Genomic DNA, 15,981 nt, shown 5'->3' with positions numbered 1-15,981 from the left:
TTTCTGGGTCTGGATATCACAGAACCTAAGGTGAATCATATTAAGTGAAAGCTCTGCAGTAGGTGAAGCGTTACAGAGATGGCTAGTAATTGTATGCATGATTATGCAGACTGATGAGAAAAAAGAGACTTAAAAAAATTTAATTTTTGCCAATTAAAGCATTTTTTCGACCAAAGTTTAGTACATAATATGCAATAATTTCACAGTAGCTGATTTCTTAGAAATGCATATTGTTTATCATTTTCTTTGGCAGCTTAAAGAAAATTTAATTCAACATTAGTAACAACTTTAGCACGAAACAGACATTAATATTCATGTAACATTATTTAGTGTATCGAAGGTATTAGTGCTCGATGCTCGAAATTTTTTTGCCGAACATTGGGACAGTGGTTAGCTACGCTGACTGCCGTACCGAAGGGCACGGGTTCAATCCCGGAGAAGGCATAGATGATTGTAAATGTATAGTATCTGTCCGGCATGGGAACACTCTATATAGGCGGCGAGCCGAAAGTCCATTCGAGAAGTTGTTGGTAAGGGAAGAGTGGTGAGAGGCCCTCGAACCCGTCCCCCCGGGTTTGCATCTACGTCAAAGTTGGGGGGGGGACGGAACTGAGCAAAGTCATATTGTCACCTGTATGGTGCTCAAGGCACTTTCTAACGACAGGCGCACTTTTGATCTCCTTGCCACGATAAATTTCGTGGGCTTGTTCTGATGTTACTGTCAGACAAATGAGATAAGTAACAACAAAAGAGATTTTTTTAATAACAATTAATTTTTTTGGTTCATTTAATTACTGCAAAGCCTCTATATAAAATATGTAGTCCGAATAAGCAATTAAACACAACTTCAGTCTTTTAAAATAACCATTTTCCTATTTATTTTTAACAACAACGGTAACGAAAAAACTGGTAACCATGGTAACACTTTGCGACTGCTCAGATAGTCTCGCAGACGATTTTCCCAGACGATGTGTTAGCGTCGCAGAACAAATACAAAAATATTAAACAGCCTCGAAGGCTATCTAAATCAACTAATTACGGCAAAGCTAACTAAGGGGAGGGATGCTTTCGTGGAGGAATTTATAAGTGGCTCGTATACACGTTACACACGGGGGAAAACACGAAAACAACCATGCAGCCAGCTCCCTCGCGGGATTCGAACCTCGAATTGGTTCGGTTTGGTTTATTTAATTACGGCAAAGACACTTCACCTAAGGGGAGGGATGCCTTCGTGGAGAACGTTCTAAGGAGAACTGGCTCGTATACATGTTACACATGGGGAAAACCACGAAAACGCCCATGCAACCATCCCGTTCGCGGGATTCGAACCTCGGACCGAACTACCAGTGTTCAGCGACTTTACCGCTCGGCTGCTGGTGGGCTCTCGAACCTCGGACCGAACTACCGGTTTTCAGCGACTTTATCACTCGGCCGCTGGTGGCCCAACAAAGAATTAAGGTTAGTGCAGATCTTCATTAATTTCAGCGTAATTAATTCAATACTTATGTAATGACCACAATAATAAAGGTCAATATTGCATTAAAAATGAAGCATCGCACAAGTTAAGATAGGCATACTCACAATATAATAATTTTTAAGCACACATTGCGTATTTTTACTGTATGAGAGATAGCATCAGAAGAGAGATTATTCTTTTTTTAGCGCTTTCTCTCATATAGAAACAGATTAACTAAGCAGTTTAGTTTATTTGATAATATCATAGTACACAAGGATTATCTACCTGTCACAAGACAGAGATAAATTATAAAAACGTGAAACTGATTTATTCCTCTGTAGAGGGTATCCTTTCATTAGTGCTAATTACAAAAAATATTGGCATGAAGATTATTGGATGACAGATTTCGTTTTCAGTTTTGTAATTATATAAGAATAGGCGTCACTTTCTTTGTATAAGAATCATATGATTTTCATTAATTTTGGAAAATGCTTTTCAAGAATAATAATTATAAGTACCTTCTTAGAATGATGAGCCTTTAAAGGCTATAGCAAATTTAAATTCAAATTTTATGTTATACAAACTCACACAAACATGCATAGACTTCATTTAGCGAATTTTGATATAGATTGATATGCTTAATCAAACCCTTATAAAGCCGTAATTAGGTATTTATTTAATCGAATCTTTATAAACGACTTAATTAAACGAATATGAATTGCATCGATTGCTCGAAAAATCGGAAAAGTCGTGAAAGAGTTATAAAGAACAAAGTTCTTGAACACCACTTTTTCAAGTACATCTGTGAGAAAAATTAAAAGAATTATCGAAACTCGTGTAATTCGACTGATTTTGCAACTGAGAACATTGAACTTGCAAAAAAAATACTTTTTTGTCAAGCGTGATGCATCTTTAGTATTTAAAATTGCGTATTTCTGGAAAAAAAAATTAAATGACAGCATAGAAACTGCGATATAAAATAGAGAAAGCTGGTATTACAATGAGTAGGGAAAGCTGGTATTGCAATGTTTTAGAGGTACAAATAAAAAATTCACAAGCTGCGTGTTCATCCATGACTGAAAAGTAAGCTTTACAGTGATTTTCTATGCTGTATATTAAATTGTTCATGAGTCTCTGTCGCAACAAATGCTTTCAGAAGCTTCTGAAGAGTCCTAGGTGAGGGGTGCAGTGACGCAAGCCGGCGTCGTAGCTCATCTCCGATACATGTGCTATCAGATTTCTGTACGTTAAGTATGCAGACTTACTCCAGTGTCTGGATTCCTTCGGCCTCAAGGTAATCGGTCATTAGCGCAACGGAATCGGTAGGAGCCTTATAGTGCATTAGTACATTAGTATATTATTGCCGATTGCATTCCTAAACAACTTTTTGTAAGAAGCAAGAAACTCATCTCCATATATTTCATCATTTACAGTTACACTGGTAAGAATGTATAGGTCACAGCGGCAATCAAAATGATACCTCTTCGTGCCGTGATTCAGCTTTTGACAGAAGTTTGCAGGTTTTTTTTACTTACATTTGCTTTCTCCATATTGGAACATATCTGGAATCACTCTCCAAACAAAAACGAGACTCATCACTACAGAACTAAGCTCTAGTCCATGGTACTCCAATCATGGTTATCACTGGACCACTAAAATCAAGTGATTTCTCAGCTTGTGTTAACGGGACACACATCATGGGGTTCCCTGTATACAGCCTCTTTCATGCTGCCTATCACTGACGGTATGTATGGATATTCGAATTCCTGTAGTTGATCTGAATTCCCTTGCAAACTGGACTGATGTCAACTGTCTACTACGTTCAGCAGTCGTTGCCAAATAACTATTTTGAGAATCTTTTGTGACATGTTTTTGATCTTGATCTGCTTATCTGCATATATCACAAGTTTTTTAAATCATTTCTAAATTCTTGAGAGGATCTTTTATCTACATTTCGGTCTTTACCAGGGCCAGTAAAAGTGATGCGGTCGCCCCAGGTGGCAGAATTTAGAGGCAGCAAATTTAAAATTGGGTAGGCAGTGGCTGGCAGAATTTTCATGGTTTTTCCTATGTGTAAGCTGGATAGTCTCCAGTTTCCTTTAAAATGTTCTCGACGGAACATTCCTTCCTTTACGTGTAGTACCTAATGGCGGAGCCCGTAAGAAACAAAACAAAAATATTCACTTAAAAATTCATTCACCAAATACACAGGTCTGTTATGTGCATGCCTCAGGCTAAATATTAACGGATTGCTACAACACTGCCCTAAACTACAAAATACCTTGCTATTTAAAATAAACTTTATAAGGTATTTTCTCCCTCCTTCCAGCATACCATCGTGATGTAACGGTAGCACACTCGGTGCGTATTCCGGAGTTCCAGGTTCAGGACCTGGAGAGGACACTGCCCATTTTTACGCCTTCTGCTTCACAATAATATAATCACTCTACAGTGGCACCCGAACCAAAAGGTGATGGGGTCACCACCAGGATATGGCGACTAGGTCCCTCCAATCCTCACTCGCCTTATTAAAAGGAGAAGTAAATAAGGTATTTTCTCTCTTTTTCCAGGATGTCTTCGTGGTGTAACGGTAGCACACTCGGCGCGTATTGGAGAGGTGCTAGTCTCTTGCTTTAAAAAAAAAAAAAAAAAAAAAAAAAAACTAATTACTTTACAACCTAGTTTACGTTCTAGTGACGGCTGACGGAAGAACTAGAAGGTACATAAAAGCATAAATATAAAAATAATATTTTAGCTAAAATATATCTAATACATAAGTATATAGTTTACGAAATTAATTAAAAAAAAATTACGAAGAAACATTTGCGATGAAAATCAAACATGACAACAAGCTGGAGGGAGTGATCATTTTGGAAAGGAAGAGGTCAAACGGAAAATGCACATCTTATAAAAGTCAATGAATATTATACTTCTAATTATCATAGGGCCCTACCGACTAGGCCAATAAGGCATTTGAATCGGGTAAGAATAACAAAAATAACTGAAAATTAAAACATCACGTATTAAATATTAATCTGAAAGAGATAAAATGTGTGCTTAGAAAAGAGAGCTTTAGGTGTTAAAATCGGCGACAAGATATTGAACTTTCAGTGCACTAATAATTTTATGGAATGTTATTAAATTCTTTCTTGTTGATATCAGATTCAGGTCAACTTTAAATTTCCAAACACAGTAATTAATTTAAATAAATTAAGTTTAAAAAATTTTATTGTAAATTAGTTATTCTTCATTACATTTGACCTAAATCTAAGCTAAAATAGAAAATTCAAGGAACTCGATTCTGAAATTTCTAGATCACTGCTATTCCCCCCAAAAGTGAAATGGTATAGGAGGAAAATTATTAAACTATTTAAAAAGTACATTATTGTTTGAATATAATTTGAAGAATATATATATATACAAAAGCCCATTTGAAGAATATATATACTCAAAATCACATTTGAAGAAGTTTGAAATCATACAAATAAATAAAGATGAGCAACTTTTTTCAGTAATAAAATATTCTTTATTTAGCTAGCAATCTGGTGGCACTTGTGTGATATTTGTACAACCAACGAAAATTTCAAATTACTTGTATCACAAAAATAACATTTTTCACAAAAAAAAAAAAAAAAAAAAAACTCGAGACACTTAGACTCGAAATCGTTTGCGTCTCGAACAGATTGAAACCAATCCGCTATATGTAATATGCAGTAGGATTCGTCTCCCATTTTCATGAAATTAACGATGTTGTAGTGTCAGAAATTCTGAAATCGATTTACTACAGACCGTTAGAAACCTGTGCTTTAGGATAATTGTTATGCAAAATAAAATTTGCTGCAAAATGTTATTCGTAAATGTTATTGAAAGTGCAAAATGAATCCAGACAAACTGAGTTTTTAAATGGTTAACTGATTCGTGTATTTAACAATGCACATTTATAATGCAAAAGTGTAGAGACATTAGGTATTTGGAAGCAAAAGACGTGAATAATGAGCAATGCCCTCCCCGAGACCAGAACCACGGACCTCTCGAATACGCGCCGAGCGTGCAGACCACGACACCATGAAGGCATGCTAAGAAGGCGGGAGAAATACTTTGTATACCCCTCTTTTAAAGGGCGACTGGGATTTAAGGGAACCAATCGCCAAATTCTGGTGGTGGTGAATCATCATCCACCACCTTTTTTCAGTTCGGGCACAACTGTAGAGACATCAGTATTTTGGAAGAAGGAGATGCGAAAAATGAGCAATATCCTCAACGGGACTCTAACCACGGACCTCTTGAATACGCGCCGAGCATGCTGACCGCTACTCCACGAAGGCTAACTAAGAAGGAGGGAGAAATACCTCATAAAAGGAGAAATATTATTGATAACCGACTGGCAAAATGCTTCTAAGGAATTAGCCCACTGTTGTGGGCCTCGATTTCTGATGTAAAGAGTCGAACACTTCTAGCTAACAGCTATAGAGTCCAAGGTTCGAGTCTCAGAAGATGGCCAATTGATTCTGTACATTTCCCCCTTCGAAAAGCCTAACAGTTTCTATATATAAATTGAAACAGAAAATATCAACACTTCTTCAATATGTTATTATATCATGGAACAATACACACGCATGGGGGGAGGTAATTCCTTACATATTTGCATTGTAAAAGCTATGCGTTATGGTTGTTAAGAACCACAACAATAATATTAAATATAATCAGCGTTAAAGTTAAATCAGGAAACAGGTTTGTGCCATAGTTAATTCTTGTGGTTCTTTCAACGGAGTTTTCAGTTTGGCAGTAACGTTTGCTCTAAAGACGTATATTAATTTAGTTTTACTTCAAGCCATGCTGCATACAACACTTTTTAATTGTCTTTCTTCTAGGTAGCAAGCCCGATTTTTTTCCTCTTAAACATATCTTCAAAAATGCAGGTTGTTTTTACATTAGGACCAGTGTGCGTATTTCGCCTACAGTAATTTTGCTCTAAATACAAGACAAACAATCAGAACTTTTTAGAATGAACCGATAACTAATCATATTTTTCTAATACTTATCTCATAAAAAGTCTTTTAATAAGGTTTAAAAGCATAAATTCATCATTAAAATATTTAGAAATTTTTAAATTGAAAGAACATTTATGTCTCAGTTTTTAAGAACTCAGTTCTCACTAGCTTTAGATTTCACAATTAATTTGTAAAGAATTTGCAAGCTTCCCAGCATATTTATTCCTTACAGACCTGTTCGCTTTCCCGATGTCATGCTTTTCTTTTTAAGTGTGCTGGGCATGAAATTACTTCAAGATGTAGCATCGATCATTTTGCAAATGGCATTGTAACATGAACCAGCAGCACGGTCACTGAAATTGCAAAAGCTGGAATTAAGATCGAGGTTTCCAATGCACAAAGATTTGCTTATGATTTTTATTTATCTATGACATGCTCAATAATTTTGATAATAAACTCAATAAAAATTTCAGGCTATTTTTTTTTTTTTCTAATTTCTTTGCGAAAAATGTATATTGATTAAAAGGCATTAACTTATACTTTGCGCAATAAAAACACGAACAAAATTTACAAATATGTTGAAATGCACATTTTTTTTACATGGATTAAATCGAAAAATAATGAATTATCGGGTTATTTAATGAAATACATTTCATCATTCGCATCAATAATACGTTGAAAGAAATAGAAGGGGAAGAACTCTGTAAGAAGTTCTGTCCTGGGTTTCCAGTTTTCTAGCCTGATCCCTGAAAGAACGAACACATTTCCAAAATATTTCATTAAAACTTGTGTTTTAGACACGATATCGAACTTCCGTATTCTCCCTAATGAGCAATGCGGGTTCCAGAAGAATCTCTCAACCAAAAAAAAAAAAAAAAAAAAAAGAAAAAAAAAGAAAAAAAAAAGAAAAAAACTTTTTAGAATTGTAGAATTCATCATAGGTGCTTCATAAAAAGAAGCACGATTCTTCTTATGCTGAACATGGCGAAAGTATTCGACCATGTCGAGTATAGCTGGTAAATATACAAGTTTATGTAATTCTCATTTCGAAGAAAACGTATTTTTCTAATTGACTCCTTTCTCAGCAACAGAACTTTTAAGTATTTGGAAAAGAGGAGTATTTTAGTCCCTCCGGGGGCAGAGTTGATGAAAGAGTTCTGCAAAGTTCGTATCTAGAGCCGTTCCTATACCTATTTTATAAGACGGACTTTCCTTGTCGGAAGCTGAATCAAATTTCCCTGCTTGTTTGCTATGTCAGTGATACAGCGGTAGATATTAATTCATTGCAACCCAATAATGCACTTGCCAACCGGCAAGATTATGTGTTCAACACTAAGGACTCGTACAGGATGTGGAGAATATGCATTAACGGCTGAAAGTCTCAGCTCATTATTGTTCTAAGAGAGAAAATTCGCTTTCCAACCAAATCTCTTTTCTGGGACTCAGTGCCTGTGCTCAACAGTCAACTATCTAAGAGTTACTATTAATCATCGGCTCACCTGGTTACAGTATACAAATAATGTCATAGGAAGAACTAATGGCCTTTTAAAGCATCTGATGCTTTTGCTCGGAGATATTCAACTCAAACGGAAGTGCAGAATAATTAGAATTATAAGACGCATTTTGTGCTATTCCTTTCCGCCTGGCCACGGACATTGATTTCGGTCTCCTTCAGGTGGTACAAAATAAAGCACTCAGAATTATAAAGTGGTTCATATTTTTTAACGAGAAACAAACTTTTGCACAGAGACCTTAAAATTCAGCCTATAAAATCTGTATTCACCGATGCAACTATAAACTCTGCAAAGCTTTAGATTAGGAAATCTCAAATAGGGAAAAATTCGCCCCCTTGGGGGGAATTTCATAGTTTCAGGGAGAGAATTCGGTCAGCTTTGCATTTAACTGTTAATTATTTAGTTTTGATTTATGAATATAAAAATCTACTTTTTTTTTTTTTTTTTTTTTTTTTTTGGAAGGTTTGGTATTTATCGACATTTTCTACACTCCTTGTTTTTTAATTTATAAAACACGTTGAAAAATCGTCTAATTCTAGATTATAGGAATCTAGAGTTTAGGAAAATAGAAATATAGAGTTTTAGAACGGAGGGAGAATGATCTTCTACAGTGGTTCCAGGGATGCAGGGAACAAAAAACGTTGAGAGCTCCTGCCTTAGAATGTTTACTCAGTAACTTTACGCGAACTACGTTACTCTACCAGAGAACAAATTCTTGAGTCTATTTATGTTCCATCTTCTGCGTAATCACAACTTCGTTACCTAAACTGTTATGGTGTTGTAATTATTTTGTATGTAATTATTACCTACCCAGTGTATGATTCTCATTTTACATTTTCATTGTTTTTTTTGTTTTTTTTTAATTTTGCATATTGTGTTTGCACATAGAAGGTATTGCCTTATGTTCATCAGATTCTCTGATATGTATTTGCACTTTAGTTTGAATTGTAAGTTTGGATTATTTATATTCTATACATCGGATTCCTCATTCTCACTAGCTGTGGCGTGGTTTCACGTTATTATGGGGCTTCCCTGATACAGTCTCAACGCTTGCTCTTATCTCTTTTCTTTGGACCTACGATATCATGTGGCAAAGGCTACCCTCTTTTACATCCCATTACTGATTTTCCCAAATGGGTAATCTAGTAAGTTCACGGTTGTTTAACAGTGAGGAGCCCAAAGTGGCGTTATTTTAGTCAGCTAATAAGGCGAAACAACCATTTCTATTAAAGTATCATGTACACTGCGGGAAAGAAAAAAAAGTGGGACATCCTATATCTCCCGTTTTACTGGGCCGATTGACGAAATTCAAATTGCGTTCCTTATGTCTCGAAAGCGCGACTTAGGATATATATTAGATTTATATATAGCTCCATCCTAACATAGTTATTTTGACACGAAATCGAACTTTTTCTGAAATAACATACCAATGTTTTTCCATATTTCGATTCTGCGACTCGAATTATGCCCAAATATGAAATTTTGTAAAATTTGGTGCGAAATTTAAGGAGAAATTCATAAATTTATGTAGCCGCTTTTTTTTCAGTTTGCGCCTAGTTCACTTGGCAAACTTCTTAATATATGGCAACCTATTTTCCTTTCCCATGAGAGGGAAAAAAATCACAACGTTCTTTCTTTCAAATAATGTTCTTTATATTATATTTTTATGTTATTATTTTAAATATTTTTTTTTTCTTTTTCGAATTTCATTTTAATTGTTTAAGTTTCATGGTTTCTTTCGAATAACTTTTTTTAAAAATTTCTATTTACCATTCGAACTGCGTAGTTTAAATATAAGGTGCATCGTTTATTTTTTTTCAAATAGTTTTCCTTATAATTTTTTTTGTCACATTTATTATTTTAGATAATTTTTAAATTTTTAGACTTTTATTTTAATTGCTTGTGTTGCATTGTCTCTTCAGATTTTCTATTTATTCATTCGAAATGAGCATTTTAAATATATTTACTAATATAAATTTTCCAGAATTTTATTTTATTTATTAGAATTGCGTTTCTTTCGGAAGAATACTTTGTGGCCCAAGCTACAATGCATCTGAAAACTAAATATATTAAAAGAGAAAATACAGTAAAGCACAGTTAACGCGCCTATCAATGTTCCATTCAGAAAAGGTATATAAAGGAGAAAGATGTATAACCGACATTTTAACTTAGATAACTTGCATACATTGCTTTAAATAATCTTCCCACATTCACATTATGAGCAGGAAGGGCAAAGAATTGTGTAATTTTTGAAGGATCGAAAGGACACCCTTACTTTTGGGAGATTTGAAAGATAAGACTTATTTTTTAATGAAAGGAAACTGACTAAATTTTTTCATTCTTTTTAGTTATTGCGAACTACATTAAATTGAAGGATTTGTTAAAATATCCTCATTCCTTAGTTTTTTACCTTTTCTTTCAACTTTACAGTTTCTATATGATCCATTTCCTGTACATGAGAAGTTTTGAAGTTTCAGTTATTTGAAACAAAGGAACATTTTAAGTAATTTAATCCATATTTCGGCTTTCAGTTGCTATTTTGATGCCATCAATTGCCAGAGCGGTAAAGCGTTGCACTTGGATTGGATTTACCAGGTGATGGTAGGTTTGGCTTATCAGAGGCTTTCTTTAGGCTTACCAGGGACTTTTGGCTTACCAGGCAAATTTTGCAAATTGCCAGAGCGTTGCACTTGGATTCCCCCTTATCCGCTTCTCGGATGTTCTGAACTCTCATATGCAGCTTATCTGCAGTACTTCGGATATGCCTCATCCTTATCTTTCGACCTTCATCCTATCTCTCTAGCAATACATCCTTAGTTTCCTTTGTTGAAATGCAGATTTTTATTTTAGAAAAATTTAAATCCGTAATTCCAATTTCTGGACTCTTCACTTTAAAAAATTCTTCTCGGATATCAATTTTATACTCGTAAATGAGAAAATATCCTTAAAACTATAACTCATGGTAATAATAGAAAATGAGTCGTTCGATTTGAACAGCTGGAATTGTTCGATTGAATAATGAAATCTGCCTATTGCCTAAATTATTACAGTCTCTCAAGGATAGAGAAATACACAAAAATCTACAACAATGAACTTCCCTTATTAATCAAATTTTAACTGTACTAACAAATTTAGATTAATAATTGTTGAAAAAGTTCATAAATATTTCCCTATTTCCCTATAAATCTGATTTTCTTTTAAATGTTAGAATAACAAGCTCGAACGAAATGCTGAGTAAATGAAATGATGAAAAGTTTTCCTTCTCTGTCCATTCACTTTCTTCTTTCTTTTCACAAAGTTAGTTTTTTTTTTTATTCTTGTACGTAGCTGAGAATTGTTTTAGTGTGCAGTTTTAGTCAAACTGTTACCACTGTCGATCTCTTTACGCTTCATATGTGCGATGAATCATCAAGTTTCTGTTTGTGAGAAGCTGTTAATTTCAATTCATTTTGAACAAGGAAACTCTTTAAATGGATTCATCCACTTATGAAGATATTCAAGACATCAATGAACAGATTTTTGAATTTCAGATTACTCAACAGATTTCGTGAATATTTAGTTTCTTTCTGCAGATCTTCATTCGGTGTCTCTCATTGTAGATCTTTAGTTTTGATTACTTATATAAGGCCAAGTGTTTTTGAAAATTAGAATTTCTGCACTTTCGAGTTTATTTAAAAATTCCTGAAATGTTACTTTTAAAACCTTCTCAATAAAAACATAGTCTAAGTAATCACATCCTACAATTAGTGTTTTTTCAAAATTGTTAAAAAATTATTTCTTATTTAACTTGTTTTCTTCAAGCTTAGGTTAAGTAACGAATCAAAAGACGCTGATGCCATTTTTTTTGTTGTTGTTCTTTTCGAATTGTCTTTTCCGGTGCATAAACGAACGACTCGATGCTGCAGGTTACACGTTTCGCTTGTCAAATGTGAGTGTTGATGATTGCGGGAAACATATTGAAGTGTGACAGAAAATGTGACAAACTTTTCAGCTATGCCATTTTCTAAAGACGTAGCATTGCAGATTTTAGGATTACCAACTTGTAAGATCATTTGAAATAGTATTTTAGTGAATTGCACATAAGCGGTTTATTCGCAGACAGTATCACTTTTAAGTTTCCCTTTCCTTTTATTTCTGCTAGTTGCTACCAGACGTGACATCCTCCTGCGGTATAAGGTGCTAGCCTTACAATATTTTCCAGAGAAACACAATAATACTTCATTTGCTGTTCAAGTGAGTATTAAATAAGTTACATTCTACAATATGCTTACTGCTCTTAAGATGTTCTATTAATTTTGTAAACATTCTGATATGAACTCCTAGAATTAAGTATGTTATTTTATAAATATAAAAGCTTAAGTTCCACTCGTAATTTTCTACAAGTATTATTATAAAGGTATAGAAAAATGTTTGAAATTTTTTAAGATCCATGTGTGAGTGAACTGCAGCTGCTGCTTGTAAAAGAATTTTCTGAAAGCATAAGTTCACGTTTTTGCATCATTGAGGAAATTTAATAATTATTCCAAATTATTATTATTATTAATTGATGCAGCACATCAATTAATAATAATTAATATTGTAATTATTATTATTAATTGATGCAGCACATTAGTAGAGCTATACACAAAATTTCATAATAAATTATTGTAGTATGAAGGAATTGAATAAAAATATCTTACTCTTCATATAACCGGTGAACTATAATCTTTATAAATTTCACTGAAAAGGCCATTTGCATTTTGAGAGAAAGTGGCATGATATTTATTAAATTAGTTTGCTATTTCTGGAAATGCAAAGAGTCTTTTGTTGAAATTAATGCTAAATAAGGTTGTACTTAAAACATTACCATGTGGTGATAAGCGTTTCTTAGTGTATATCAGTATGTATTATTAAAAAGAACAGCAGATGTTATAATTTAGTTTATGTTGTTTATTTTAACGAAGATATCTTAGGATGATAATCTTTGTGAAGGACTAAAACTATTATGTAGCTAAAAAAATTTAGTATTTTATCCCTTATATTAAATCATAGTTTTCAATTAATTGCAGTTGGAAATTTATGTCACTGAAATATACCTTTTTTTAGCATTCAGTAATTAGTATATTTAAACTATGCTATGCATACAAAAATTGGAAAAGAAAATTTCAAGTGTGTGTTGTTATAATTATCAAAAGTAATGAACAGAAGATGAATAATTATTTATTTATTTATTTATTTATTTATTTATTTATTTTTTTAATTACTCCTCTTTCAGTGCTATTAGGGACAAATGCTGGCCATTGGTACAACAGGAAAGCCAAATATATTGATAACAAATTATACCAACAGAACGTTTAATGTCTTCCTGGGGGGATTTATTTGGTGATTCATATTTTATTTAATACAATAATATATTAATTTAATGCTCTGTATTGGTTTTAATATAAGTTTAATGTTTAAAGCTAATTTATTATTATTTTAATGTAAAACATCTAGAGAAGCTGACATTAAATAAACATACTGTCCCATAACACTTGTTTTTATTCTTTTGAGGTAAGTTTATTAGTTGTATTGCCTTAGAGTAAATAAAAATTGCTAGCTTTATTTTACAAATTAGTATATTAACATTTATTCAGGTAAAGAAGCTTTTTCCATTCTAATTAAGATAATTACTTTTACGCACTTCCCTTTACTTTGTCCATGTACATATCGATCTATATTCACTTAAAAAGTCAAGCAGCCAAAAAATAATATAATATATAATCTGAATAAACTACATTTTAAATCAAACAATCAAATAACATAAAAAAGGAAATTCATCTTAGCACTACACAAAGGAAATATCCACTTACCTTATTTAGAAATTTCCCAGTCTTCAGTCAAACAGAATTCCTTAACAGCATCCAAAAACTTCCTAAAATTATCTGAACTAGAATCTGTATACTGGCGTCGCCATATAAATTCACAAAAATAAGTGTCCAAACCTCTGATATTTGACCATGCACATTTCCCTCCTACAAACAGGACACTTGTGGTGGCAACTAAGTAAACCTTCATTTACACACCAGTTAATTAATGCTTTTTCCTCTTTCGTTCTAAATCATATAGAAACTTCAAACTAGTCTTACAACATTGAGCCATTTTACCGCGTAAACCTCAAAATAACAATGTACCAAAATTCATCTCATCATTCAAATTCACCACAATCATGCAACCAATTACGTCATGATAGGGTTTCCATAGCATTCAACTACTCAGGTTACCATAAATGAAACAACTTAGCAATAATCAAATGGGTACCCTTTAATCTACTCTAACCTGTAAAAAATTAAAAATATGTGTATTATGAGTTGTATGCACTTGTTTTTTAATACAAAACCAAGAATATCAGATATTTATGTAGTTTTTTTTTATTTGTGCTAAATCGTACTGTTTGGTGGTGGTTTTTGTTTTGAAAATGGTTGAGAGGAAGATGCCTGAAATCTAGCATTAGTGTTTATTAACATCAAACATGGCCATCTGTGAGTTAGATATTCAAAGATTAACTTTGGAAGATTAATAATTTCTTTTTTAGTGATTCCAGATATAGTCATTTAGCTGTAGTCCTTGTCTGTCTGCCAAAGAAAATTTGGTACGCTGTTTATTTGCAGATTTCTGATTATCACCCAGAAAGTGGTAAAAAGTATTGATGAGGCTGTGTATCATGTCACAAACAAAAAATCTTTTTGGGCAATCCATGTATGTGTGTGCATCTTCCTAGACAGCTTCCCACTTCTGTGGACATTTTTGCAAATGTAACTGCAGATTATGTATGATCTTATAGGAATCTCAATATTTAGTGGTAGACTACATACACTGCATTTTTCTTTATCTTTGGCAAAATCTCTGTCTTAGCTTTCAGTACACATAGAGCATAATGGCTGTTTTTTTCCTTCTTGTTTTAGGGTTTTGTGTTGAGTTTATACACAATGCTAAGTTTATGCAATTCTCTGATCTTTTTTGTTAGCAAAATCAGATTGCTGTACATGTAGGGAGAACAATTGTAAAAAGAAATTGACAGCAAAAAAGAATGTAAAAAAAAAAAAAAAAAAAAAAAAAAAAAAAAAATGACTGGCACAGATGCATCATTGAAATAGATGTAAAGATAACCAAAACAAATATATTCTCCAAACTCACAAATGACTTAGTTACACAATTAACATCAACAAATACTGTTCGAAGTTGCCAACAGATTTGCAACTTTTTGGTTGGGGGCTGTAGATATTCAGACAGTACCCCCCAAAATTTAATGTGTATTATTTTCCAAATATTTTTTAAAAAAATTTTGTAATGTAGTGTGTTGTTCTAAAATTTTTTTGGGGTGTTAGTTCATATAGGTTTTCTTATATCATAATTTATAAAGGTTTATCTTTTCTCTGTTAATCAGATTGCTGTACATGTAGGGAGAACAATTGTAAAGAAAATTGACTGCAAAAAAGAATGTAAAAAAAAAAAAAATGACTGGCACAGATGCATCATTGAAATAGATGTAAAGATAACCAAAACAAATATATTCTCGAAACTCAGAAATGACTTTGCAAATACTGTCCGAAGTTGCCAACGGATTTGCAACTTTTTGGTTGGGGCTGTAGATATTCAGACAGTACCCCAAAAATTTAATGTGTATTATTTTTCAAATATTTTTTAAAAAAAGTTTGTAATGTAATGTGTTGTTCTAAAATTTTTTTGGGGTGTTAGTTTATATAGGTTTTCTTATATCAAAATTTATAAAGGTTTATCTTTTCTCTGTTAAGTTTGCTAAATTGATAGCATGTTTTTTTTAATAATGTTGCGATAGCATTTAATAAATACTTTTCTCTCATCATGTGTCCTGATTTTGCTATTAAATTTATTTTGGAATTTATATCATATAATTAATTTTCTCTTTGACAATAAGTAACAGCCTTGAAGTTTCATTGTGCTAAATTATGTTGTTTATCAAATGAAAGATGGTTCTTTATATTCTAATGTTTTCCATATATTCTGAAACATCCTGGATTTG

The 15,981-nt window shown here is 33.0% G+C and overlaps 1 protein-coding gene across 1 annotated transcript in view; it reads left to right on the top strand.

Annotated features, from left to right (window-relative positions):
• The first annotated feature begins 11,824 nt into the window (after nucleotides 1-11,824).
• The window catches only part of LOC118186862 (uncharacterized), a 116,879-nt gene continuing 112,722 nt past the window's right edge, over nucleotides 11,825-15,981 (top strand). The window contains exons 1-2 of the mRNA XM_085825154.1: nucleotides 11,825-12,003; nucleotides 12,103-12,194. Coding sequence (XP_085681280.1) covers nucleotides 11,955-12,003; nucleotides 12,103-12,194 — 141 coding nt within the window. The 5' untranslated portion in view covers nucleotides 11,825-11,954. The remainder of the gene's footprint in view (nucleotides 12,004-12,102; nucleotides 12,195-15,981) is intronic.

This window comes from Stegodyphus dumicola, chromosome 10, assembly GCF_044657685.1.
Source record: "Stegodyphus dumicola isolate Sdum_Otavi_A_Nest chromosome 10, ASM4465768v1".
Taxonomy (NCBI): Eukaryota; Metazoa; Arthropoda; class Arachnida; order Araneae; family Eresidae; genus Stegodyphus; species Stegodyphus dumicola.
Note: the sequence above shows the minus strand (reverse complement) of the source record. Positions and strands in the feature narration are given on the sequence as shown.